This window comes from Miniopterus natalensis, chromosome 9 (assembly GCF_054644295.1).
Source record: "Miniopterus natalensis isolate mMinNat1 chromosome 9, mMinNat1.hap1, whole genome shotgun sequence".
Classification (NCBI taxonomy): domain Eukaryota; kingdom Metazoa; phylum Chordata; class Mammalia; order Chiroptera; family Miniopteridae; genus Miniopterus; species Miniopterus natalensis.
The window spans coordinates 69043476-69070999 of NC_142089.1; the positions used below are offsets into that span (position 1 = coordinate 69043476).

At 44.7% G+C, this 27524-nt stretch overlaps 1 protein-coding gene across 1 annotated transcript in view; it reads right to left on the reverse strand.

Annotated features, from left to right (window-relative positions):
* Positions 1–27524, reverse strand: part of PHACTR1 (phosphatase and actin regulator 1) — a 415578-nt gene that overhangs the window by 66568 nt on the left and 321486 nt on the right. Inside the window, exons 3-5 of the mRNA XM_087820639.1 lie at positions 25404–25484; positions 4616–4783; positions 2394–2600 (exon numbers count right to left, since the gene is read on the reverse strand). Of these exons, the coding sequence (XP_087676765.1) occupies positions 2394–2600; positions 4616–4783; positions 25404–25484 (456 nt within the window). The remainder of the gene's footprint in view (positions 1–2393; positions 2601–4615; positions 4784–25403; positions 25485–27524) is intronic.

Below are 27524 nucleotides of genomic sequence, written 5' to 3' on the forward strand. Positions count from 1 at the left end.
GTCCTCTCTCCTGAAGTGCTCTCCCCTCATTCTCTATGGATGCTTTAAAGGGCAGCTCAAGCTTCAGCCTTCTCTGGTAACCTTGCAGCAGATTGCATGCATTGAGCTACAAGGATCACTCTTGACAGTGGTCACTTTGTCGCTCTACTTTATATATATATTTGATGCTTGAATAACACAGGTTTGAACTGCGTGGGTCCATTATATGCAGATTTTCCCAAGAAATAACTGTACTGTTTTTGATTGGCAGTTGGGAATCCATGGACGTGGAGGGCTGACTATATGCATTGTTCTACATCATTTTACATATGGGACTTGAGCATCCTTAGATTTTGGCATCCACAAGGGTCCTGGAACCAATCCCCCCAGATACTGAGGGACAACTCAAGTTTTTAGAGAGTCAAAAGTTAAATGTGGATTTTCAACTGCACGGGGGGTTGACACTTCCTCACCTAAGCGTTGTTCAAGGGTCCACTGTATATATAAATAAGCAACTGTAATTCTAGAGACAAACTAGGGAAGACTCAAACATGCTTATAAAGAAAAATGTATACTGTTGAGGACATCTGCTGTCGTGTTTTTCACATGGAGAACAGGAAAAGCCCCTAAGACATCAGTGAAGTAAATCCTGACCTACAGCAAGCAGCCAACCAAATCATGTGCATCTTCACTAACATGAGAATAAGTTCACAGGATACCACTGAGTACGCAAAGCAGGTGACACAAGACTGTACAGGAGGACTTTAGATACATAGATAGATGATAGATAGATGATAGATAGATAGATGATAGATAGATAGATAGATAGATAGATAGATAGATAGATAGATAGATAGATGATAGATGATAGATAGATAGATGATGATAGATAGATAGATAGATAGATGATAGATAGATAGATGATAAATAGGTAGATAGATGATAGATAGATAGATAGATAGATAGATAGATAGATAGATAGATAGATAGATAGATGATAGATGATAGATAGATGATGATAGATAGATAGATAGATAGATAGATAGATAGATAGATAGATAGATAGATAGATAGATAGATAGATAGAGATAGATAGATAGATGATAGATAGATGATAGATAGATAGATAGATAGATAGATAGATAGATAGATAGATAGACAGATAGATAGATAGATAGATAGATGATAGATAGACAGACAGGGGTGCTCTCTTAGAGGGAGGCTTATGAAAGCATCTTCTCGTTTGTGCTTTTCTATGCATTTAAATGTTGGGGCACTGAACTAAAGTATTATCAATGTGTTGAACAGTTCCTTTAGGTGGAAATTTGCTCTTTTAAACCACGAACATCTGCAAGGAGGGACGCATACATTGATGAAGCAGTTTCACACAACCCCAAGTGTAAGCTGGACTCTAATGAAACTCAGCACCACGTGAGCGACATCCCATTATCCTGGAACAATATGCACTGAACTAGGAGTCCGGACACACAGAGTCTAATCGCGGCTCTACAGCAGAACTCCCGCTAGCCCTGGACATGGCGCCTACTTTCTTGAACCTCAGTGTTTCTATTATAAAATAAGTAAATACTCTTCCCAGCTTCTATCCCCACCCATCTTACAAAAATGTACAAAGGTCAATAGAAACAATAAGAATACCAAAGACGTTATAAAGGGCAGTCGGTCAGTGTCAGGTGGGGTACCATCACGGCTGAGAAGCAACCCTCTGAGATCTTCAGTCTCTGATACCCCGCCAGCTTGAATCCAAGTGGCACCCAATTCACGTGCTAATGTGCGGGGAAGGGCAACTTACTAGACGCCCGGTTTTGTAACCTTGGGTACGTTAGTTAAGTAACACTTTAAAAAAAGACCATACACGAATCATTTTAGGACAACATTCCTAAGCTTACTTTCTTTTAAAAGTATTTCTCACAATACTTTACTGATTATTGTCTTTGCTTTTTAAAAAATTTTTTACCAGAACAGCACAGATACAAATTTTAATAGAAGAAATATGCTGGGCTTCATAAACAACTTAAAGACAAAATTTTAAAGCTTTCACAAACTCATTATGAAGGGATCAAGGAACTGCTCTTTATCTCTGCAAAGATTTTGACATTGAACCTAATTCACCCAGATGGGCGAATGATCTTGAATTAGTCACATAGATGCCAATGCACATATTTACAGATACACATGACCGAAGGCCCTTGGCACATGACTGGTAGGTGTATGTTGAATATTTCTTGACACAAACACACAAACCCAGGCATGACTACCAAGACACACACGGAAACACCCACACGTCCCACAGAGCAGCCTCGCCAAGGAGGAGCGTCAGGCTTCAGATGAAAAGAAAGAGATTTTCCCTTGAAGGGAAGGGGGGGCCGCGCGCCCCCAGAGACGTCTTCACTCACCTGTTAAGTGGTTGGCAATCCTGGCAGTGGGTTTGGGAGGCAGGGCGGGGGGCTGCTTGAGGAGGGGCAGCTGCTTCACTGGGGTCTCCTCATGGTCTCCAGAGAAAGCAGCAGGTTTTTTGGGGGGCAGTAGCAGGACTGGTTTGGCTGAAGGATCTTGGGACAGGAGGACTCCAGACTCACTGGCAGAGGGACTCTCTTCAGACACTGAGGGGACAACCACAGGACACACAGGAGACATTTTACACAAATGCAGTGCAGGCGGGCGGCCGGAGCACACAGGACAGGGACGCGGGCGGGGACACAGCGGCGCAGCGGCTCTGCCAGGCGGTCACGTAGGTGCGGAGTTAGAGAGCACGCCAGAAACCCAGTAAAGGGCGGCGGGTGGCGCGGGGCACAGGAGGGAGGCAGAGGTGGGAAAGGGGGAGGCGGGAGGACCAAGGAGGGGACAAAGGAAGAACGCACGTTCTCAAAACTCTCCGAAGCTTCGTCACTTCAGCCTCGGCGTTTATAATCTAAAACGTGACAAGGCACAGATGGCAGGTGTAATGGATCAGGGATGAAGAGCCCCCTCGGACACCAAGCGCCAGCACCTTCCTTTGGGCCTGTTTGCCCTTAGCTAGGGAGGAAGACAGGGCCGATTCTTGTTTTTGCCCGTTGGCTCTCGTGTCCTTGCTCCCAGGTGTGGGTCACCAGGTAATAAAGACATCCTAGAGGCTGACATCAGGTGGGACCCCCCCTGTTCTGGAGCCCTCTGAGCTGGTGCAGCCTCCAGGGGGCGCCCTGCCTCTTGCAGGCCCCTCCCTGCCCTGCGGCTCCTATAAACAGGGACAAAGTGAAGGATGCTCGAGTCAGCACCTTTCTGTCTTCCCCCTTCCTCTCTCCCCCTCCTCGCCAGAATGACGGGGTTCTAGTTTCGATTCGCCCCATTTCTCTTTGCTCTGCACTGGGGCTGATTCTTCCTGTTCCTCGAGGGGGACCCCGACTGGCTCCAGGGAAGAGCTTTCTCGGGCAGCGGCCCAGGACTCCAGGCAGCTGACAGACTGAAACTGTGACTTCACTGGCATGGCAGGTCTCACTGTGCCAGTCAAAGCCATCCGATTCAGTGTTACAGGGAAGAGTGGATAAAAAAAAAAATTCCCTCCTTTAGCTGGGAAAGCCCCCGCAGCTTGACGGATGGGGGGCATGCAGCTCAGCTGGCCCTCCTTCCTCCCATCGCTGCCACAACGAGATGCCAGAAATGACTCCTCTCCGCCCCTTCTTCCTCTCCGATCTGGGAAGCGGTGTTCCCTGCAGCACCAAAGCCTTGCAAATAGCCCTCATGAGTGCTAAATTCTCCCCCTGTCTCAAGGGACACTGTGATTATCCGTGTGGGACACCCTGGGGAGCAATGACTCACCCGGTCCCAAAGTGAAGCCTGGGACCTGACCTCGTGAGACACCATCTCCGCCATCCTCCCAGCTGAGCTCTGCTCATGCAGACTGTGCGCCTGGCGTGGAGAAAGGACGTGGCCTTTCGACCCACACCAGATATTCCGAGAGGTCCCTTCCCCCAGTATTGTCTCCTGACAACAGGACCAGTGCTTGCCGGCTGTAGGGAGGGCCCCATCTTCAGGCTAACGAGAACCATTCTGCAAACCTCCTGAGGGAATGAGTACTGGCCACTCAGAGGGCTTTGGACCAGAGAGGGAGTGACAGTTAGATGGCATCAAAATCATCTGCCAGCAGGATACAAACCAGCACATTGTCAACAATTTAAGGGCCAATGAACACATTGATTGTATACAGTAAGTTAATACAATTTGCTAAATTGATACAACCATTAACTGGTACACTGGGACTAGGATTAAAGGGCATGCCAGGGCCTTTCAAACAGGTGAAGTAGATAGGTACCATAGAGAAGTGTAAGATTCTTTAGCTTGATCTTAACAGAAATGCGTGTTAGAAAACGAAACAGTGACATTTGAATTAATCAATGTTACAAAAACAAGATATACCTTTTTAAAGATATTAAAGGTAGAAAAATATTTTTAACACTATAGAACAATAATTGTAAATATACTCCCAATTTTTACACTATGTACTAGCTGGTTAATTTCAGCCTTATTTCCAGGAGAGTCTTATGCTCAGGATGGTTCACAATGGAACCCCCAGTCGAGGTCAGACCAAAGATCCCTAACGACACATGCTTGGACCTGTGCTACAACTCTACCAGGGCATTACCTGTCCCATCCATGATGTCTGAAGGTTGGAGCACCTCGTATGAGCAGGGGTCTCTGGGCATCGGAACTGGCTCCATTTCGGACAGGGCAGGCAGAGATAGCTGGCTGGCGCTCAGGGACTGTCCATTTTCCAGGGAGTCATCCTCATTGGATATGGAGAGCTCCCCGTCTGTCCGAGAGAGAGAGGAGAGTGTGGAGTTAGACAACGCTGCCTCCCAGGGACGGGGGACACCTGTGGCCTGCTGAGTTAGATGGTTTTGAGCAAACTTCATCAAGATCTACACTTGTTCTTTTGCTTTTAACACATTTATTTTATTTTTAGAGATGTGGCATCTAACCACCAGGCCAACAGTTTCCAATGATCATTAGAACATTTTGCCTGTTTTCTCTCCACCATTCTAACCATAATCTACCATATTTTGTCTATCTTTATTTTTTAATGAAAGTGAATAAAAATTGATTTTTCTTCATAATTTTTGAAAACTTGGAAGGATTGAGCAGGCCTTAGAGATTGGAACACCAGGATTAGAAATTCCTAGGGAATAAAGGGCTTCGTATCATTCAACAAGTGCCAGGAGCGTGGTCCTCTAAGGTCCTAGGAAAAACTCATCCAGTCTTCTCTCTGCCTCTGCCCAAATCCCAGCTGAAAGGCTGCAGCAGCCAAGAATGCTGGGAAGTGCCTGAATTCTCCAGTGCTCCCCAGTGATCACCGGAAACATGGGCAGCCAGACTCAGATCTGGCCTAAAGCTCAGCGAAACGAGGGGCAGCTAGTTAACACCACTGCAGGACCAAAGGCTCCTGCACAATGGCCATTTGCCAAATCAAAACCCGCCCAGTGTCATTTCATCCCAGCACAGGGGAGTCCTAGATTACTAGACATTAAAGTCAAATTAATTTTTAAAGGACTGAAAGCTGTTCCAGTAAAATGAGTAAATATCCAGACGAAAGGCTCTTAAGTGACACTCCGCTAGAAACACAGAAACTAGCAATTACCTGCCTTCCATCTGGAAGGATGATTCACTGTAGCCAATGAAACAGTGAAATGACTCCGAGGTTAAACTTGGATAAATAATCCTTTCCTTTGGCTCTGCTCCTCCCAAGGCTTCAATTTTATCCACAATGATATGGGGTGACAGAGGATCCTCTGCTAGCTCCCCTCCCCCCAGTTAGAATCGGCCCAATGAAATGTATGTTCAACAGACTAACCCACGACCTAACAGGCCTTAGAGAGCACATGGTTCAAGGACATATGATATTTGACCTGAATATTCGTTCGATAAACAGAGAAAACATAACGAACAGCAAAATGTCATCTGAGGCAGGTAATATGAAGCATGGCCACTCGAAGAGGGTTGTCTGTTTTCTTTCTTTTTTCACTTGGTCTTTCTGTTGTGCCAAGTGGCAGGAGTTGTTATTATAACTGTGACTAGCAATATGATGACTGCTCCTCACTAACAGAAGAGCAGTGCAGACTCCAAAGCTAGCGCCATGGAGAGCACACAGCTGAACTGAGGGTCTTTAGGATGGGAAGGACCATCCTAGCTGCATCAACACCCCATACTGTATGGTCCCCATGCCTCTTAGCATGCTTTAATTTAGCATGTTCACACCGATGTGGGGAGCAGCTCTGCTCAAAGTTCCCGGCTGCTGCCATTTGGTTTAATACATCTCTCAGAAACCACTTTGAGCTTTGATGTCCAAGTGTAATGAAAGTCCTGGACAAGATGACCAGTGGAGGAGGGGTTTCAGTGCTGTTGCCAGGTTCTGCTTCTTTGGGGCAATGACTGCTGCTCATTTGAACAGTTTAAGTACCACAGAAGCAATGCTGGGAAGAAAGATACAGCTGCTGTTGGGTTACTGTAGACTCTGTGAACCTTGGTTTCACCAAGGCAGCCAGCTTAGTGCCAGAGGCTTTGCTAGTAATGGAGTGGCAATATCACTCATTCCTCTTGGGTCTATTAACTAAAAAAAATTAGCTCCTTATGAATTAAAAGTACCTTTGCTAAGTCAGAGGGCCCAAACCTTGTGAGAGGAAACAACCTTGGGAATTACACTGTCATAACATCTAAAAACACATTTCCATTGAAAAAAATAAAAACAGGAGAAAAAAAGAAGAAATAAGAAACTGATCATATCATCACCCTAACAGATACAGTTTCTTTTTCTGTACATATGTATTTTTTCAGTTGAGTTTAGAGAGGGAGGAAGAGAGAGAGAAACATCGATGTGAGAGAGATACATCGAGTGGTTGTCTCCCATATGTGCCTGGACCAGGGGTCAAAACCACAACCTAGGTATGTGTCCTGACCAGGAATCAAACCCACGACCCCCTGGTGCATGGGACGACAAACTGATTGAGCCACACTGGCCAGGGCCTCTGTACATATTTTCTGCATATTTTTCATAGTTGCAATCTTATCAAATTTTGCGTCTTTTTTTTTTACTATTACAGCATTATAATTTGCAAAATTATCATCTTGATTATATTAGATGAATATACTGAGGTTTATCTAGCTATCTCCTTATGACTGTTCACAAAGGGATTTCAAATGTTTTATGCTATTATGAAAAAAGAGAGCTCTGCTGACCAGTATAAAATCTCTTCTGCAATTAGAATTCTCCCCTTTAGAAGAGATCCCAATAAATGAAATTTATGTGTATTAATAATTTAATGTCTAGTGACACATACCTGGATCTTCTGAAATTGTCTTTCTAAAGGGTTTTTTCTATTTACACAACAGCAGTGCACAGATCACACTAATTTCTTAGCTTTTGGCCATTTCTTCAACATTAACATTAATAATCATGTTTCATCTATCTATGTATCTACCTAGCTATGTATCTATCTATCTACATATATACTACACATATATACATATATATAGTAGAAATCACTAAAACCATTCAATATGTACAAAAATTCATTAATATCATCTGTGACCAAGACTGGTAGTGACAGAAGTAAAAAATATTTTATTTGGGTTCATATAATATAGGCATTGAATGATGCTGTCATTGTTAAGTAGCTGTTATTTAAAAATTCTTATGACGTTTTTGAACATACATAATGTAATGGCCCTCATACACTCATCTTCTAGCCAGTGACTCCAAGTTCGATTACCTTGAAGCCCATTAAGGGTCTGCATGTCCCTTTACTATTTACAGCACTGTGTGTCAGCACCCTTACCAGCATCATTTTAGTAGCACTATTGGAAAAACACCCTTTTCCCAGAAGAATTTAACTTTCCTGATTGAGTCTTCTGGATTACTTGTACCTTTATCTATCTAGATCACCACCATCTCTTGTACACGATCTTCTAAAATTAACAGTAATGATGATTTTCAAGAGGGCACACAATGACCTCCAACCATAAGATGTGTCCCACCAGAATTAGTAAAGCACGAACAGGAGGAAGGGAGATGCAGGGAAGAGAACAGATGGGTTGGGGCAGTGGTTCTCAAACTTTAGCGGGGGTCACAATTCCCTGGGGGGCAGTTAAGGCACAGATTGCTAGTCCCCACTCCCAGAGTTTCTGACCCGTAAGTTTGAGGTGGGGCGAAAAGTGTGCATGTCTAGCAAAGTCTTAGGTGATGCTAAAGCTGCCTTTGCTGGCCAGGGTCCCACACTTTGAGAACCATTGGGTGCGCAAGGAGGAGAACCTGGATTGCCTGCTCATAATGAGGTCTAGGGCAGGAAATGCTGTTCATCTGGCCAACATGGAACAGCCATGGTTGGTTTCAACCTCAGAGAGGACAGGAAAGCAGGAGGTAGCGTTGCCTACCCATGGATCACGAACATGAGCTTGTCACAAACAACAATGCGACTGGAGAGAGCGGTTGGGTAGAGTGGAGAAGTAAAATGTGAGTCAGATGCAGACAGATCTAACAAGGTAAAATCAGGTCACAGAGGTGGCAGAAAAGAGACTGCAGAAGTGGATGGAAGATAGAGAACTGGCCACGGACGTTGTGCCCGCCTGAGCCTCCGCGTCTTGTGTGGCACAGCAAACGAAGACGTTGGTCCAGTCAAGTCAATGCCAAGTCAAGGAGAATGTAGGCAGAGGTGAGAGTGAATCAGTCCACGCAGCTGTTCAACACCCGTCGAGAGCCTGTAATCACCACACGCATCTCACACCAGAGACTGCTGGCCCTCACAATGCTTTTGCCACGAAGGCAGACGTTTTCTATTAGCTCCTCATACGTGTAGAAACTGGGGACCAGTCTGCTGCCTCCAAAGCCCTAGAGCTTCGCCCCGCCCCGCCCCCCATAAGCCAGGCAGGCACTGCGCTAAATGCTAAGGAGAAAGCAGACACGCCTCGGGGAGTAGAGCGGGACAGGGTGTATGGAAGAAACGTGGAAAAACAGACAGACAAAAACAAGTGTGAGCCAGCTGGCGCGAATGGGAAAAAGAGGCCGGAGGGAGAAGGGAAGCCCTGAGACGTGGATGGAAAAAAATAAGGGGCGAAGGAAGACAGAAGTCATGTGCTCAGACTAGATGGAGGCCACATATTAGAGGAGGATCTTGTCTTGCAGTGAATTTTTAAATATTCTAGAAGTGTGATTAATGCAAAAGTTGTGTCCCAAAAGATTGGCCTAAAAGATGCATGTGAATTTTTGGTGTTTGTTTGCTCGCTTGGGAATTGCTTCCATCTATAACTGGGTGTCACCTCTGTAACTATACTCCCTGCGGTTTTAAAAAATTATTGTTTTGTTATTGTTGCTTGTTTTGCTTTAGGAATACTCTCTTAGGGTGACGGGCATAAACTTCTAATCAATTAAATTTTCTCAAAGCTTAAGGTAACTAAAGTTTTTTTTTGTTTCTTTTCAATAGATGGATGCCACCATAAAGAATGGGCAACTAGAATTCCTTCAGGTTCTTATGTAATAACAGTTTCTACTTTTTAGAAGTTGTATGAAAGACGGACATTTTGTTCTGAGTGGGGTCAGGTTTATGATACTTTGAAGGTAAAGGTAAAAAGTATTATTTTTAATTTTGAAAAACAAAAGTACTATACTATAAACATAAGCTCACCAATGAATCTGAATTTTTACAATATGCATTATGATTTACATTAAAAAAACCCATATTTAAAAATGTATTTCTAGTTGGACAAGAACTCCATAGTTAATAAATAATAGTTGAATGTGAGTATAAAGAATTGCTTTATATCTACATATTGAACCATTACTTCAATAAATTTCTCAAAGACAAAAAACTAAAAATAAAACTTAAAAAGTAGAATAAACAATATAAATAAATGTGTGTTGCACACATACATACAGGGTATCCCCCAAAAAGGTATGCACACTTTTTTTCTGATAGCTCAACTGATGTTTCTTTCTTTTCAGATTTAACTCATTGGAGTTAATAATTATTCAAAGTATGTATACATTTTTTGGGACACCCTATATTTATTTTTCAGATTATGTAAAAGAAAAGCAAGATGGATAGTTTTGACTTACTATTAAAACTTTTCGATTTTTAATTTGCAAAATAAAATTCTATAAACCAAATAAGAAAAGAGCCCAGAGTACTAGGGAAATATGAGCTAAACTGAACTAATGAAATAATTGTTATTCCAAGTATGAGGAGTATTTGTACAAATAAATAAAAACCAAGTCCCAGGTGCCACTTGACAAATGGATAGCCTCACTAGGAATGAGAGAAATGCAAATGAAATGAGCCTGTGGGTGATGCAGATACATAAGAATGTGTTTGAAAGAATGTCAAGTACAAAAGCAGGAACCAGAACAATGTGTACACGGTGACTGCACAAACATCGAAATGAAGTATGTATGCAGGTTGGCAAAGCTCTGGATTAAATATCGCAAAATATAAGTAGAGTTTAATAATTATTAACTTTTTCCTGTATAAATGCTTATGTTTATAAAAAATAAACAAAATCTGCATGCTGCTTTAAGGTAAATGAAAAAAATAATGGTATCTGTTAGGGGAAAACCTGTTCCTTACTGCTTTGGTTTCTGGAGAAGGCATTTTCCTAAGCTCTCCATATCTCTGCCCAGCTCCCTACCCCTCTCCACAGTTCCCTCACTGCTAGGGTGCAGCCACTGGCCCCTGTGTCTCCACTGGGTGGAGAGAATCCCAACCGTAAGCATGGGGTGTGCTCTGCACTCCTCCCTGGCCACCTTGGGCTAGTGGACTCAGACTGTCCCTCTTGGCGGCTGGCTCTGAGATCTAGGCTTGGGCAGGGCATGAGCAGAGAGTTTATCAGCAAAAAAAGTGACACCCTTCCTACACTTGGATCTCCCATTAGTCTCATCTCTAAGATGGTTTAGAAACTCAGAGAGGAAAGAAAAGTACTAATATTGGGCCACTCAAGTCCTTAACAATCTGGGAACTCAAGGGAAGAGATTGCTTCTCCATCTCAAGTAAAAAGAAATTGAGGGAGCCACTGACAGGCGATGGAAAGGACGCTGTGATAGACCATGCTCCCCTGGGAGGCCTGCACCGCAGCAAGCAGAGGTGAGCACCCCTAACTCATTCTCAGGAGGGCTGGGCGGGAACAGAGGAGCAGCAGGCGCAATGCACAAGGCCAGACCTTGAGCTCGGCAAGAGCCGTCTTCTTGTTTTTGTTGTCACTAGCTTGCAACAAGTCCCTTAACTCCTGGGACATCAGTTTCTGTCCCTTGAAAATAAAAGGACTGTGTCAGACGAGGCCCAGCTTCCTTCCAGATCAAAGTATCTGTATGACAGCTGGAAGACATTAAGAATAAGCCCTTTCCCCCCACAAAATTACTTATAAATAACAGATAAGCTAAAACAGCAAATCATTTTTCACTCAGGTTTTGTTTATTTAAGATTGTATTTTTATTGTTGAAAGTATTACAGATGTCCCCCTTTTCCCCCCTTTAACCCCACCCAACCGCCCGCCCAACCCCCTGCTCAGGCCTTCACCACACTATTGTCTGGGGGCTTTCTTTTTATTGAATGACTTACTCTGTTTGGGCATGGTGTGTCAAGAACTAGGGAGTAGATTGATGGATTTTAGGTTTAGTGTTAGTTAAGTAAAGTTATATATTTTTATTTTCAAAAAACTGGTAAGTAAAGTTTTAGTCTAGAGCTAGTGGCTTGTGCTCTATGGGAAAGGCCTCTGTACAGGGTAGAAAGACAGGGAGGAGGAGAGGAGAGGTGGAAGTGATGATGAAGAAACATTTTTGGAGCATCAAAAGCACCTTAGGTGTCAAGCACTATGCTGGATATTTTATATATAATAGCAACACCTTAAACAATATTTCAGGAATTTATTCTGTGCCAGGCTTTTGCTCATTACATATATGTATTATATATATTATATATGTTTTGCACATATGTGTGTGAATATATACACACATATATTTATAACAATACCATGAAGTAGAATTTGGTACCCAAATTATCCTCATTGTATAAACAAAGTGAAATTAGATGGTTTAAGTAACTATATAGAGCCACATAGCTAGCAGGTGTTGAGCTATTATGTGGTAGGAGTGTGTGTGAGCTTATTTAAAATGACTTATTTTGAAATTTTAATTACTAAAGAATGGTAAAAGAACGACATAGCAATTTTTTTATAATTAAGACAGTTAAAACTAAAATTCTGTTAGTGTTAGTACCTGCAAAAAATAATTAATGATATCATGAAATTATGGCTATATTTATGCTTCCATTGTAAAGAAATTGTGTAACTGAACTGTCCTGTGACAATTTGGGGCTGGAAAAAATGAGAAAGTGTAAGCATGACTGTGTGTTTGTTGGTAATGCACACGTGCAGAATGTACATATGCACACATGAAAATTCAGGCACATTTTAATTTACTGAAGATCACCAATGGCTATCCAGTTGACCCTTGAACAACATGGGGGTATGGGTGCCAACTCCCATACAATTGAAAATTCACATATAACTTTGACTCTCCCAAAATTTAACTAATAGCCTACTGCTGACCGGAAGCCTTACCAACAACATAGTCAATTAAGACATAGTTTGTATGTTATACATATTATATACTGTATTCTTACAATAAAGTAAGCGAAAGAAAATGTTATTTAAAAAGTCATAAGAGCCGGGCCAGTGTGCTCAGTGGTTGGGCGTCGACCCAGTAGGCACCAGTTCAATTCCGGGTCAGGGCACATGCCTGGGTTGAGGGTTCGGTCCCCAGTAGGGGGCGTGCAGGAGGCAGCTGACTGATGTTTCTCTCTCATCAATGTTTCTCTCTCTCCCTCTGCCTTCTCTCTCTGAAATCAATAAAATATATTTTAAAAAAAGAAAAATCATAGGAGAAAATACATTTACAATATTTATTGAAAAAAATCCGTGTATGAGTGAACTCATGCAGTTCAAACCCATGTTGTTCAACTGCCATTAAAGTAAAATAAAAAAGTGAAGTCATCCAAGTTAAAGTGAACAATTATCTTTGTGAAGACATGTATGAAGAGCCTAATGCAAACATTTGCTAATTGATTTTTCCCTTTGAGACAAAAGTGTTGTTCAGCCTATTCCATATTTTCATGTTAGTTTCCCAGATATGCTCTTTGACCAAAAAGCACATCTTCATAGAGTGGAAGGTCCTTTGGGAGGATGTTCACTTGGTGGTGCTGGTCCTAATTTTAGTGAGCCATGAAGTAGAGACTTCATCCATTTCTTTTCTTTCTTTTTTTTTTTTTTGGCATCAATTCCCTTGGAATAGGAAAAAGATCCACCTGGTATGGAGCATAGCCATTGCTCTGTAACTCACAAATGTGTCATTTTAGCAACAATATTTAAGCAGTCATTCACTGCTTAACAATGGCCATGCATTCTGAGAAATGCATTCCTGGGAGATTCGATGCTGTGCAAACATCATAGAGTGCACTTACACGGACCTACATGGCACGTCCCTCTGCACGCCTGGGCTGTGTGGTGTAGCCTACAGTTCCTAGGCTACAAGCCTGTACAGCATGTTACTGTACTGATCCTACAGGCAACTGTAACACAATGGTAAGTATTTGTGTACTTAAACATACCTAAACATAGAAAACGTACAGTAAAGATGCAGTATAAAAGATAAACAGTGGTTCACCTGTATAGGGCATTTACCATGAAAGGAACTTGCAGGACTGGAAGTTGCTCTGGGTGGGTGAGTGGTGAGTGAGCGTGAAGGCTCAGGACATTACTGTGCACTGCTGTAGGCTTTATAAACACTGCACACTTAGGCTTCACTAAATTTATAAAACAACAGGAGGCTAAATCAAGCACAAGAGAAAATGATGCAATCAAGAGACATAGTAAACTCCCAGCCAGCGAGGCTCAGTGGCTGAGTATCAACCTATGACCCAGGAGGTCACTGGTTCGATTCCCAGTCAGGGCACATGCCCGGGTTACTGGCTTGACCCCCAGTGGGGGGCATGCAGGGGGTAGCTGATCAATGAATCTCTCTCATCATTGATGTTTCTATCTCTCTCCGAAGTTAATAAAAAAATATTAAAAAAAAGAGAGAGACATGGTAAACACGAGATGTCTGAGGCCTCTGCCAGGGTAACCCCATACATTGTTTTACAGCAAACTTTCATTTTTTTTTTAAACTATATCTTTACTGATTTCAGAGAAAGGAAGGGAGAGGGAGAGAAAGAGATAGAAGCATCAATGATCCTAAGTCAATGCTCAACCGCTGAGCCACAGCCAGTCGGGCCAAACTTTCTTTTTATAAGTAGAAAGAGTACACTCTAAAATACCTATAAAAAGCATAGTACAGTAAATACATAAGTCACATTCATTTATTATCATTGTTAAGTAGTATGTACTGTATACATTGCATGGGCTATACTTTTATTTGACTAGCAGTGCAGCTGGTGTGTTTACACCAGCATCACCACAGACACCTGAGTGATGGGTTGAGCTATGATGTCAGTAGACAATAGGAATTTTCCAGCTCCTTTGTAATCTATGAAACCACTGTTGGGTGTGTGGTCCCTCATGGATGGAAACATCAGTTATGCAATGCGTGGCTGTATTGAGACCAAAAGCAAAGCCGTGGTCCCCGTCCCGGTCCTGGAGCGCTCAGCGCTGCTGGGCCAGCTGAGAGTGCTGCGCCCCCAACACCTGGCCCGGGGCTCCAGGTAATGGGCAGAGGTCACAGAATGGACTCCTCACTGCTCTGGAGGGAGAGCGACACAGACACGCGACACTGGGCCGCTTTTCAGGAGAAGGAGCGGCAGGCGGGAGAAACGTACACACGCGGGGTCTACTGTCGACTAACCGTCCTTATGCGGCACGTGACGGGACAGAGCTTTTAAAAGCTTTTGTGAATCCCAGTAACATTTTAAATCTTTGCAGTTAAAGCCACTAGCAGTTCTCATAGCCAGTAAAATGATGTGCCAAGCAACAGTCAGCTAAGAAGAAATTTGAGGGCTTTATTAAAAGATTAAAGAGCTTCCAACCTAAAAGTTAGAAGTGGCTCCCTGGCATTTGTTGACTTTCATTGAAGGTATTTTTTTTCATTTTGCCTGAGTTCAGGGAGCTGATGTGACTGAATTAAATGAAATTTAAAATGCAGTTCCTCAACTAGACCAGCCACATCGGAAGTGCTCAAGAACCACGCGTGGCTCGTGGCTGCTGCACTGGCCAGTACCGGTGACACAGCGTTTCCTTGATTGCTGAAAGTGCTACTGGACAGCACCGCTCAGGTGAAGTAGAAGTCACATAATGGGGCTAAAGGACACACAAAGGCGAACCCATCTCTGGAACTGAACTGCTAAACAGGCCCACGTCACCATGAGTGGTCATTGTAGTGGATAATATTTCCTTTAGGAAACTGCAGTGGTGGGAAGCCTGGAGCATGGGGGCTGGAGACGAGCTCCAGGGCACGTGTGGATGGTGGGAGCCCTGAGAGCAGCTTCGGAGAAGTCCTGAGGCCTCCTAATGGCATCTCAGGTCTCCTGGGCAGAACTAGGGAGAGTCGAGGCTCAGGTGAAGGGAAGGCAGGCTGAGGGAAGGCAGGCATCGCAGAAGAGCAGAAGAGGCCAGATGGCTGGTGGAGATTGTCGCTAACATTTATGGAGCACTTACTCTGGGCAACGGCCGAAAAGCCCAGGTTGGAATGCGTCCATTGACCCTCCAACAGCCCCAAGGGAGAACAAGCAGGGGCAGAATGGAGCTGAGGGCTCTGTCACTCCATGGGTATCTCCAGACACTAGGAGGACCGCCTGGTTGGTAACAGATGCTTTTAGTCGAGCACCCTGAGGGCTGGGAGCAGTGAGAGGACTGAAGGAAAGCGTGGCCTTGCTGGCTGGAGCAGTCTAGGACCCTGCAGGAAGAGCCAATTGGAAACAGGTCCAGGTAGATGAAAAGCTGCCCTGTACCTTGTGCAGGTAAAAAACCAGAAAGCTGGGACCAGAAGCCTGGGCTTGGGGCTCCTAGGAGCATGCTGTCATCTTACAGATATTTATGTGGGTTAAGGTCCCTCTGACTTACACGAATCCTACCAAAAGCATAAAGTCAGGAAAGGTTTTCTAAGCCTGACCAGTTTTCCTTTTATTAGCTACCAGCCTTCTAAAGTTCGGCTGCTTTCTTGTTACACCGCTCAGCGCAGCTCAGTGGCTGTGGAGGGAGCAAGCGTCAGAAGGCTGGGGGCACGTTGGTGAGCAGTGATGCCCACCATGCCCAAGGTCCCCTGCCCTGCCTTGATGTCACAGGTGGGGTGCAGGACAGGCAATTAGAAAGGGTGATGCTGGGGTGGATCTTCCAAGGATAAGTCATAGCAGGCAGCAGCTCTCCAGAGTTGACTGTACCTGCAACACTTAAGTTTATGGAAACAACTGTCAAAAGAAGGCAAAAATTATCTAGTGGTTATCTCCAAAAATTCTGGTCAGTGAGAAGTGAGAGTAATTCTGGAGAGGCTTTGGGTAAGCTTTTGTTGCTCTTAGAGAGAGATACCAAGATCATCTGGATACTGTCTCATGTAATGCTGGAGCAACTGCAGCTATGTTGTTACTATGAGGGGTTGAAGCCTGAGGATCACGTTCCTTAGCCATGGTGATCAGTTAACCAACCTGGAGCTGTCCTGACACCAGACTTTATTATGTGAGGTTCACTCACTGACTCACTCACTCACCCACCCATCCATTCATGTGACAAATGTTAAATAAGTAGTGACAAATGCTAAGATTGCTCAAAGCATCTGGAGTACCTCAGAGGACAAAACACACAAAGATCATTAGCCCACATTTGCTTATTGCTTCAGCCTCCTCGAATGAGGGTTTTTATTACCTGAAAACAGAAGCCTCTTAACTTACATGCTGCTGACTGCACACCGGCTTCACAGGTAACCGAAGAGGTGACAATTAAGGAGCATGAAAATAATCCAAAGGTCACTTCTTAGTCCTGTTTGACGTGTCTGCCTTTGACACTTTGGGCCATTTTTTACCCCCCACTGAGCCACAGTTTCTTGTGCTTCCACAATGCTACTCATTTCTGGTTTACTTCCTATTTTTGGCCACTTTTCAGTCTTTCGGGGTTCTTCTTACTCCCAGACCATTTTTAATTTTTGAATTCCTAGATAATTCAGTGCTGGGTTTCCAGGGGGGTTTTCTATCAGGGCCATTTATTTGTTCACTCTACATCTTCCAGAAATGTCATTAATTCATATGACCTCATGATCATTTATACACCCACAATTCTAAACCTGTATCTCCAACCCAGACCTCCCTCTTGAACTTCAAACTCCATGTGGCTACACCATCGCAATACTTGGGTTCCCAGCTCAGTGAATGTCCCCTGTATGCCCCAGCCAGAGTCCTGAGTATGAGCCATGCCTAAGCCCTCTCCGTCACTCCCCGTCTAAGCAGTCACAGGGCCCTCTTGATTCCATTGTCTATAATTTTCCAGTGTGTCCGCCCTCCCCTTCACCCCCCCATCCCTGCTACCTTCCATCACATCACCTGAATCCCAGCAACAGTCTAACTCATCTCCCTGACTCATGTCTTGGTCTTCCTCCAAGACCTTCTCCCTGTAGGAAGAGTGATGAGGCTGCAAATATAAGCAGGTAGAAACCATTCCAAAGCTCCTCGCTGCTCTGAGGGTAGAGAATAAACACCTGATAGAGTTTTCCTGCCTGCACGATCTTCTGGACCTCCCCTCCCCTTCCAGACACTCACTCTTCCTTTCACTTATCCCCGGCCTGGTGCCTCCACATGTGCTGGGCCTTCCACATGTAACATGGCCCTACCTGCCCCATCTTCTCTATGATAATCCTGATTATATCTTAGGATTCCTCCAAGACACCACTCCCTGCAGGATGCCTTCCCTAAGTCTCCAGGCGTGGGTGGGTGATGCCTCCATGTGCCCTGAACATCCTGCACCTTCCCCATCTGAACTGCTGAGTGACAGAGCCTGTTCTCAGGGCTGTAAATTCTGTTAGCCGGGGGAGCCTGGCTGTCCCTTCTGGTATTCCTGGTGCCCAGAACGGTGCCTGCAAGGTAACAGTTATTCAACAAATATGCAAGAGGCAAATCAATTTACTGGGGAATGCTTGCTCATTGCTATAATAACAATTTCATTAATTTTTTGGCTCAGGATAGCGATTTTCTGAAAGAACAGGGTTGCTTACAAGAATTTTGATCACAATTTCTCTTTAGTCTCTTTATTGCTTAAATCGCTTTGCAGCCACCCCACTAGAGGCAATCCTCTGTACGGGGTCCTGAGTGCTGCACTATGATTATATGTCACCGATGCTGAGAGTAAACACTTCACTTTCACGCCTTACTCGAAATCACAGCTTCCAGAAGATGCCATTTCTAGGTGAGACATCAGAAACAACTAAAAATGTGACAAAATCACTGCCTGGTACGGGCCGTGGAAAGCATTTCCCATAAACTTCTAGGACTTAAAAGTCGGCACACCTGGATACCAGACAGAGAGCGGGATTCGGAGGGCTCAAGCCGACTACACTGTCTCTTCTGATACAGAGGTTTTATTTTTAAAAAACGATGACCTTTTAATTTAAAAACCAGGCTCTTCTCTCTTGAATGCCGAGAGTGGAAAATGCAGCCTCTGCATAGGAGAGTTGTCCATTCCAGGGAGCTTCTGTTTGTGTTTTTAATTTAAAATAACACTTTCTAAAGTGTTGCTCTAACTCAACTAAGGGGAAAAAAGCCCACCTCGTAGTTCACTGTTTGCTGTGAAATGCTCTCTAACTCCCAGCACCGAGCGGAAAGTGAAGCTGCCCGTGGGCGCACCCCGGTTCTGTTCTCCGGGCGCCCGGTCCTCTTCTCCTCCTGCGGGCCCGTCTCTCCCCCGGGCCTGCGAGGCCTCACCCGCACCGCGGCGGCTGCCACATTCCCGCGTCGGGCTCCCACGCTGGGAGTAGGCGTGTCATGTGCGTGGTGGGGTCATCTCAGTCCACGGGAGGGGGACGGGCTCCTGTCCCGCTCCGCCCTCCTGATCACTGGCGTATATATTCAGGTGCGTTAAACATGACCACGCCATCTATATGAAGCGAGTGACACTGTGAAAGAACTGAGGTTTCACAGGAAACCCAGCGGCGAAAATATAGTACAACCGCCTTTGTTATCCCTAATATTTTCAAACGCACGCTTATGCTTATTTGTAGAGATGATTTGCAATAACCTAATAGCAATGTTTATTTAAAGATCTTTGGACTCCCAATGGGCAACATATTACAAAAAGTTTCTCTGGGTTCCTACGAATTCCAAATGGAGCACACGCGGTTTTCAGAGTCCACACGCACTGGCTCGGTGCCTCAGGCAAGTCAAAACCTCGCTGGGCTCCAGCCGCTTCTTCTCCACCTTGGAAAAATCACAGGAGCTAGGCCCCGTGACCGCCTGAGATCCTTGCCAAGTCCAAGAAATACCATCACTATTGTACTCATGGCCAAACAGTTCACTGTTTTCAGGATATTTTCCTCCACATCACCGAAAAGCCACTACTTAAAAGTAGAGTGTTTAGCATCCATATACATAAATAAACATGATATAATATTGTCTATTTGAGTAACTGGCAATAAAATTTCATGGGCCATAAAACTGAGTAAGCCAGGGTGGCGGGGGTCAGAGCTCCTAGTGTTCCCGATTTTGTCAGCATTGGATGTCAGGCATGCAAGCATGCAGAGAGAGCCTCGAGTTTCATTTGTTGTTTTTCGATAAACATTTACTGAGCCTCAACTATGTGCCAGGCACCGTCGTAGGCACTTGGACTACGTCAGCGAACAAACCAGATGAAGGTCCTGCCCTGCCTGGGGGGACTTATGTTTCAGTAAGGAGAGGCAGATGAGAAAAGATGAACACAATAAACAATTTATAGAGCAAGTTTGAAGGTGATAAGATTTTTTTTTTTTTAAAAAAGAAAATAGCAGAGCAGGGATAGAAGACTGAAGACTTAGGGAAGAAGGTGGCAATTTAAAATCTGGTGGCCCCAGGGTAAGCTTCATTGAGAAGGTGGCATCTGAGCAAAGACTGAAAAAGAAGGGAGCCATGTGGATGGAGATCTGGGGAAGACGATTCTGGGAAGGGGGCGCGGCCAATGCCAACCTCGAGGACTGGAAAGCAGGGCTGGAGAGGTGCCACCGAGAGAAAGTCACCAGGAGGCACGGGCCGGGGGGTTGAAGAAACTCAGGTTGGAAGGCCAGCTGTGGAGGGCTTTGCGGGCTGTCAGAAGAACTTGGAATTTCTCTGAAATGTGGAGCCACCGCAGGCTCTGGGCAGGGGTGATTGATATTCTCTGATTTACGAGGACTGAGAGGGAGGTAAATGCAATACAGAGGTTTTGATTTAAAAGAAACACACTGAGTCAATTTAAGGAACTTACAAGCTTGTGAATTAGGTTACAATTTGTTCTGAAGTAATAGTAGGACCCATGCCCCTGTTTCAGCTAATGGTCCTTCATTTAGGTCTCTGTCCAAATATCATCTCCTCCAGAGGTTCTCCATGATTGTGTTTATCTAACATCATCACTCTCCCCCTGACTTTGTCTCCTTAGCCTGCTGCTCTGTTTTCCTACATAGCGTTTGTCACTCCTGGACAACACCTCGTATGCTTGTTTAATTATTCCCTGTGCAGCACGTGAACTCTGAGAAGGTGAGGCTTTTGCTCCTTTCGTTATCGCTATAGCTCGACACTAATTTGATGAATGAACCAAAGAATGTCCCAGGGGTCTAGGAGAACCCTTGAGTTCTGGTTTACGAATAGGCCATGAGATTGAGGGGTCCATAGTTAAAAATAAACTGTCCATCAAATTATAGATTATGTTCCAACATTAGCTGGTTTAATATTTTTACATTGAGAGGGACTATGGTTCCTCTTAATGCTTACATTGTGTTCTTCATCACACTGCCATATCTGTATTGTGGGAAATTAAGAAAATGGGAGAAAAAGGATTTGCAGTTTTATGTTCCTATATACATCATGATTAATTATAAAATTTCTTCTTTCATAGTTGTCAGAGTTGGCCGCATTATTACAAGGCTTCAGTACATCCAAAGATAAAATAATCTTCTCTGATTTTTAAACTTTAACCTAAAGCTCCATTTGGACTCTAAAGCTATGCGACTATATATGCAAACCAACAGAAAGATACTAGCCATTGAGTAGCTTGTGCTCCTCACTCCTGACACGTTGTACTAAGTGAGGAATTGCTGTGCTAGCTCCTCTAGACACCGGGATCACACTCCCTCTTCAAGCCCAGCCCTCCTTTTGCCTGATTTGAATTATTGCCCAGTTTCAGATTTTAACCCGCTAAGAAAAATATCAAGAATTTGGAGGAGCTCTAGTGGAGTAATAAAACCTCATTAATTATGAGTCCACCCTGCTGTCCCAAAAGTTACGCATTTCAAATCACTACGGTTTATTTTTACACTTTCTATGAACAAAGAGGGTATTCTTAAGCAAAATCAATAACGTGAAGGAGTGGGAAGAGAAAAGCTGATAAACTGCTTTCCACGGCGTCAGCAACATCACGCCCAAAACAGCGTGGATGCAGCGCCAGCAGGCCCGGCCTCGCCGCGGCGCTCGGGGGGGCAGGGCAGCTGCAAGGCAGGGCCGCCGTCCACATCTCTGGTGGACACTACTGTGCTGCAGGTGACTAGAGTCATGCTTCCTAACACAGGAGGTGGTGCAGAATGAGGAACTGCCAGCCAGGCATATGGAATGACTGCTCCAAATCTACGACATTTATCTTTTAAAAAAAAAAATTAAAAAATCTTTATTGATTTCAGAGAGAGGAAAGGAGAGAGAGAGATAGAAACATCAATTACGGGAGAGTCACTGATCGGCTGCAGCCCATAACCCGGGCATGTGCCCCGACCAGGAGTCGAACCCCGATCGCCTGGATCCTAGGTCAAAGCTCAACCGCTGAACGACGCCCGGCCGGGCTTACAAAATTTATCTTTGATGTGTACTATTTGAGAAACAATTAAGGTCTCTTTGCCACTTGCTGTTCACTCGGGTTGTGGCCATAATTTTATTTGTTTTACTCACTAGAATCCCAGACACAGCGAGTGAATGACGTCATAGTAAGAAAAGAATGAATGACAGAAAAATAACCCATTTGGAGACTGAGGGGAGGCAGGGTGGAGGCTGAGAAAGACATTAAGCCAGGCCTCAGGGGGTGGGGTTCCCCTCGGCCACCCACATTGCTGAAACAATTTTGAGGGGGTTATAGATCTTTGCACCTCAGATACAAGGGGACATGTTCCCGCCTAACTCCCAGGCCTACTGACCTAGGGTAAGGCATGAAAGGGTTTCAAACAATAAAAATGATGATGAAAATGATGAGACCACTGCTGATAATGGTATGTTAACAACTTCTTGAGAATTTGTGGAATGATAGCTAATTTCTAACTATACGTGTTATGGACTGAGCTGCGTCACACCCCCACCCAAGAATCATATTTTGAAACTCAACCCCCAGTGTGACTGTATGTGGACAAAGGGCCGTTAAGGAGGTAACTGAAGTTAAATGAAGTCGTAAGTTGGGCCCAAATCCAATAAGTCTGATTGCCATATAAGAAGAAAAAGAGATATCAGGAGTGTGTGTGCACAGAGCAAAGGCCATGTGAGGACACAGCGAGCAGGTGACCCTCTGAGCGCCAAGCCAAGGGGCCTCACCAGAAACCAACCCTGCTGGCACTTTGGTCTTAGACTTCCAGCCTCCAGAATTTTGAGGAAAAAAACTCTGTTGTTTAAGCCACCCAGCCTGTGGTATTTTGTTATGGCAGACCTAGCAGACTAATACATGTGTTATCTCATGTAATCCTCATTTCAAAACATAGCCACACTTTCAGATAAAGACAGAGAAGCACAGAGAAGTTAAGCAACCTGACTAAAGTTGCACAGCTAGTCAGTAGTGAAACTGGAATTGAATCCAAGCAATCCCATTCCAGGGACTTGGATTCCTAACTCCTGATATAATGTAACATAAATAATGTGATTAATAGCCACAGTGATACAAAATAGATGCTTTTTTTAGAAAAACCTATAGCAAATAGCAAAAACCAATAGCAACAAACTTCTACAATGTACTATGGGCAATGGACTTCTAATTTTATTCCCTTTCCTCTCCTCTTCCCACCACCCCAACAGTAACTATTTTATCTAGCTCAAGCATTATCTGAGGCTTCGGGGATCTGGCAGTAAGCCGGTGAGGTCCATGTTCTCCTGGAGTTTGCATGCTAGTGAGAAAAGGCAGCTGACAACCAAACAGAAAGAGCAGACAGTGATGAGTGAAAGACGAAAATAAAACAGGCAGTGTGGTGACAGGTGGGGCGGCCCGGTCCTGTCCTCACAGCCAGTTCTTGTGAGCACGCTATGAAGCAACTGTGCCCAGGGTACAGCTCCTGCCCCACCACCCAGGCCTCTGTTTCTTTCTCCAGAAAATGAGCTCTTGTTCCAACGGCCCATGACTTTGATTAAGTCAGGATGTTACTTAGGCAATGCTCACCTTGGCCCAGGTATTACATAGAATGGAAATAATAAATGCTAGAGTAACATGTATTCTCTACTTTAGAATATTCCTGAAGTTTTGCAGTGAGAGATATAAAGGTTGCAGGAAGAAAAACGGGAGGGGAAGGGATCACTGAACTGGATCTGAACAGGGTTTGGCTGTGACAGTAACATTATTTACACACTTGGATGCTTATTACATAACATTATACCTGTAGTTAGATGCCTCCCATCTCTCCTGGGGAGGGACTATGAAGAAAGGAGTTTGGAATGAAGCATAAAGATTTAAGGTTGGTATGAGGAAGGCTTTGGGGGAGATGGAGAAAAGTGACAAAACTGTGGTTCTTTTTCCCTGGGAGGCTTAATCGATCAGAGAAGCCTCACTCAGAAGCAGGATAAACTGGCTCACCATGGGGACTCCTTGGCCCCAAGGGGCTCTGATAATTATAGAAGGTAGTTTGAGATAGTACAATGTCACATCCTACCTCCAGGTCCCCTGCGGCTAGGGCAGGGCGAGAGCGGTGCCTCCTCCTACCTGTCCCACTTCAGGGCAGCGATTTATGCTGAGAAAATACTGGCACAGTGCCAGGGGGAGCCCCAAAACGGAACGGATGAGTGACATGTGCCAGAGGAACAGGGACTGGCTCACTAAAAAGAGGTGAAGCCAGGGAGGAGCACTGCAGGTAGAAACCCAACCTGCCTTTTTTATTTTTTAAATATATTTTTATTCATTTCAGAGAGAGGAAGGGAGAGGGGGAGAGAGAGAGAAACATCAGTGATGAGAGAGAGTCATGTGCCGGCTGCCTCCTGCACGCCTCCTGCTGGGGATCGAGCCCAGAACCCAGGCATGTGCCCTGACGGGGAATCGAACCGTGACCTCCTGGTTCACAGGTCGACGCTCAACCACTGAGCCACGCCAACCTAGTCCAGCCTGCCTTTCTGTATTGGAACACAAACGAGGCATGCAGAAGACCTACATGAACAGGGTAAACTGACCGTTGTCAGAGTTACAGGGTCACCCTTGTCAGGATGGATCTTTAGAACAGAAGATGTGATTTAATAATCTGCCCACCAAATAACACCAGCCCCAAACGAGAAGATGCGAAACAGACGATTACAAGATTGGAATCAATAGCCTGTCATTTCACTTAAAGCTTTGAGTGAAGTGTGGCCCTGGGAGAGAGGAGAGATGGCAAGTCAAAATGGCAAAGTTCTTAGAAAAAAGGAGTGAAAATTACTTAATATGTTGTGTGAACCACTCCATACATTTCATTTAAAGGCAATAATTCAATAAGCCAAAGACACACAGTATTCACGGGTAAACACTTGTGGACACATTCACAGAGCGTCTAAGTCTCTGTAACGATTAGTATTTGAAATAATGTATATGTACAGTTAAAGTTTATAATTTTACCCACTTTGATTTCTCCTGTTGTGGCGAAATGGATTGCCACACACACACACAAAAAAATCTGTTAGGGAAATTCTAGATGCTTGTGGATTTTTGACATCTGTCTTGGGAACCCCACCATCTGAAAGAGCCTAAGCAATTAAATCCACCCCAGCTGTGTGCATTTGCACACCAGCAGGCTCACAAGTACCCACCTCATTCCTGGAACCGCATCACTTTTCTCAGCGTCCTGTGGTTCGGTTCCAGTGCTGAGACCAAGGGAGCCTGTGCCCTCCCCTCACACGACGCTGACAGCTTTATCGCCTTCTCCTTTCTCTCCAAAACGGTCTGGAGTTTTAAAGGTTTCAACCCCGATATAGGGATGCAGGAAACTATCCCTCTCTGAGAAATACACATACAGATTCCATGCCCGGCTTTCCGGCCCGGGCAGGGAGGACCCGTCCCCTTACCTTTGTCATAAATTTCCTTCAGGACGCCTCGTTTTATCAGCTCCTCTCTGCTTTGCCTCATGGATATTTTCCGTTCCAGGGCTACAAGCGAAACACAAACAGAGAAGCAGTTGTGAATGGGTAACAAAACAAAAAAATGTTTTTTAAAGGAATCATATTTCAATACATTGAAATGGAAAGTGTGGGAAAGCTCCTGTAAATTCTACTTTACTAACATAAATTAATGGTATCAGCTAACATTTTTACGATACCATGATAAGCATTTTAATCAGATACTTCATCTAACCTTCAAAGCAATCTTCAAATTACCTATGACGTAGGTGTTATTATTCCATTTTATTTACCCCGATTTACAGTTGAGGAAACTGTAGCAGAGAGAAGTCCAACAACCTGTCAGTCACAAGGTCACCGAGAAGAGGAACCAGAAACGTTACCTCCGATCTCGGTCTAACCTCTGCGTCACAGTGCGTTTCCTGAGTGTGGTCATTTTCATGGGTGGGATTTCTTCTTTAAAGATCTAGTTCATGTAGATCATGCCTCACTGAGAAATGCTTTGCTCCCCAGCTCTTCTTGCAAAAATGGTACGTAAATATCTCCTAAAGAGCTCTCTGGATGGAGACACTGAGGGGAGGCAGGGGGCCTCCAGGGGACAGCCCACCGCTGCTGCGGTCACTTGGCTCCAAGTGGGAGCTGCTGAGCGAGGAATGGACTGTTCAGTTACCAAATGCGCCCGGACTGGGACCCACCACTCACCTGAGCCAAATGCTCCAGAGGTGGGAGCTGGAGGGGGGGAGGGAGCATTTCCCCTGAATCAGGAATCAGTGGGCATGAAGGAGGGCAATTCAAGTGGAAAGAGAGCACAGGAGGGAGGAGTGAAGGGCAGCACTGAAGGGCAGGCCTGCGGCTCAGGTGAGGTGGGGGGATGAGCAGCACCCGGCTAGAAAGCAAGCTATTCCAGCAGCTGGCACTGTGGTTTCTGGGTAACACCGAGTGCAGGGGACGCAGGTTATTTTGTTTGCTTTTGTCAATTTGAGGATCTCTATATCCTTTCGATACACAGTTTTTCATGAGAAAAAACGCCAGTTATAAAACAAGGCAACTATTTTATGTAGACAAATTCAGATACAGATCTCTCTCTCTCATACATATAAACACACGCAGTAGCCCAGTGTAATTTAGTCCAAGGAACGCCAATAAGAACCGGGAAGCAAGTAAGGAAACAGGGGCTGTGATCCTAACTCGGTTGCCCTCTGCCTCTGTGACCTTAGGTCACTTGGCTGTTCCGGGAAAACACTGATGTAATAGGTCCTGGGTGGGACCTGGACACCCATATTGTACTAGAAAGCTCACCCTCAGCCATATCAAGACTGAAAGTCACTAACGATATGTTTTAGGACTTGCTATTTTAAAAAATGCTATGCTTTGACTCTTTCTGTTAAATTGCAATGAATTACGGGTACGAGACAGAGAAAGAAATGTTAGGTTAGGCGGCACTTGCGTATAGCTTACTGAGAACATAATAATAAAAGAGATACATATAAATAAATACCCTCAGAGGTGAAGGCAGGAGGGTTGTCAGGAAGCATCAGTGGAGGGTGTAGGGACCTGGGGCAGTATTTGTTTGGGGAGATGGAGGGGTTTTACGACCCATACCTAATGTGGCAGGAGAGCAGGAAGATGGCCTTTATGCCCAACAGGAACAACCAGAGAAGGGAAAGAGCACTGCACTCAGTTAGGTTAGAAAGTTCTGCCCGCTTTTAAAAAGAGTTGCTTAGCAGCACAGTAGGAAAAGACTGGATAGCAAGGGGAGACGGGGGTTTTAAGCAAGAAGCTTGTTACCAGATCTTTTGGGTGAGACAAAGATGTGCGTTCCATCCCGCATTAAACCACATACATCGACCAGATTTCTCTTAAACAAAATGAGGTTTCCCAGGGGCTCTTCAGAACCACAAAATAAAGTGGATGGACTGGAGCCATGGTGCTAAACAACGTACCTGCAGCAAGAGGGGCAGAGCCCTGGGCTTGGAGGTCCGAGACTGCAAGGATCAGAACACAGACGATCTCAGGCCAAGCACTCGGCCATCAGGGCCTCAGCTGTCTCATCGCACTCACTCAACAACC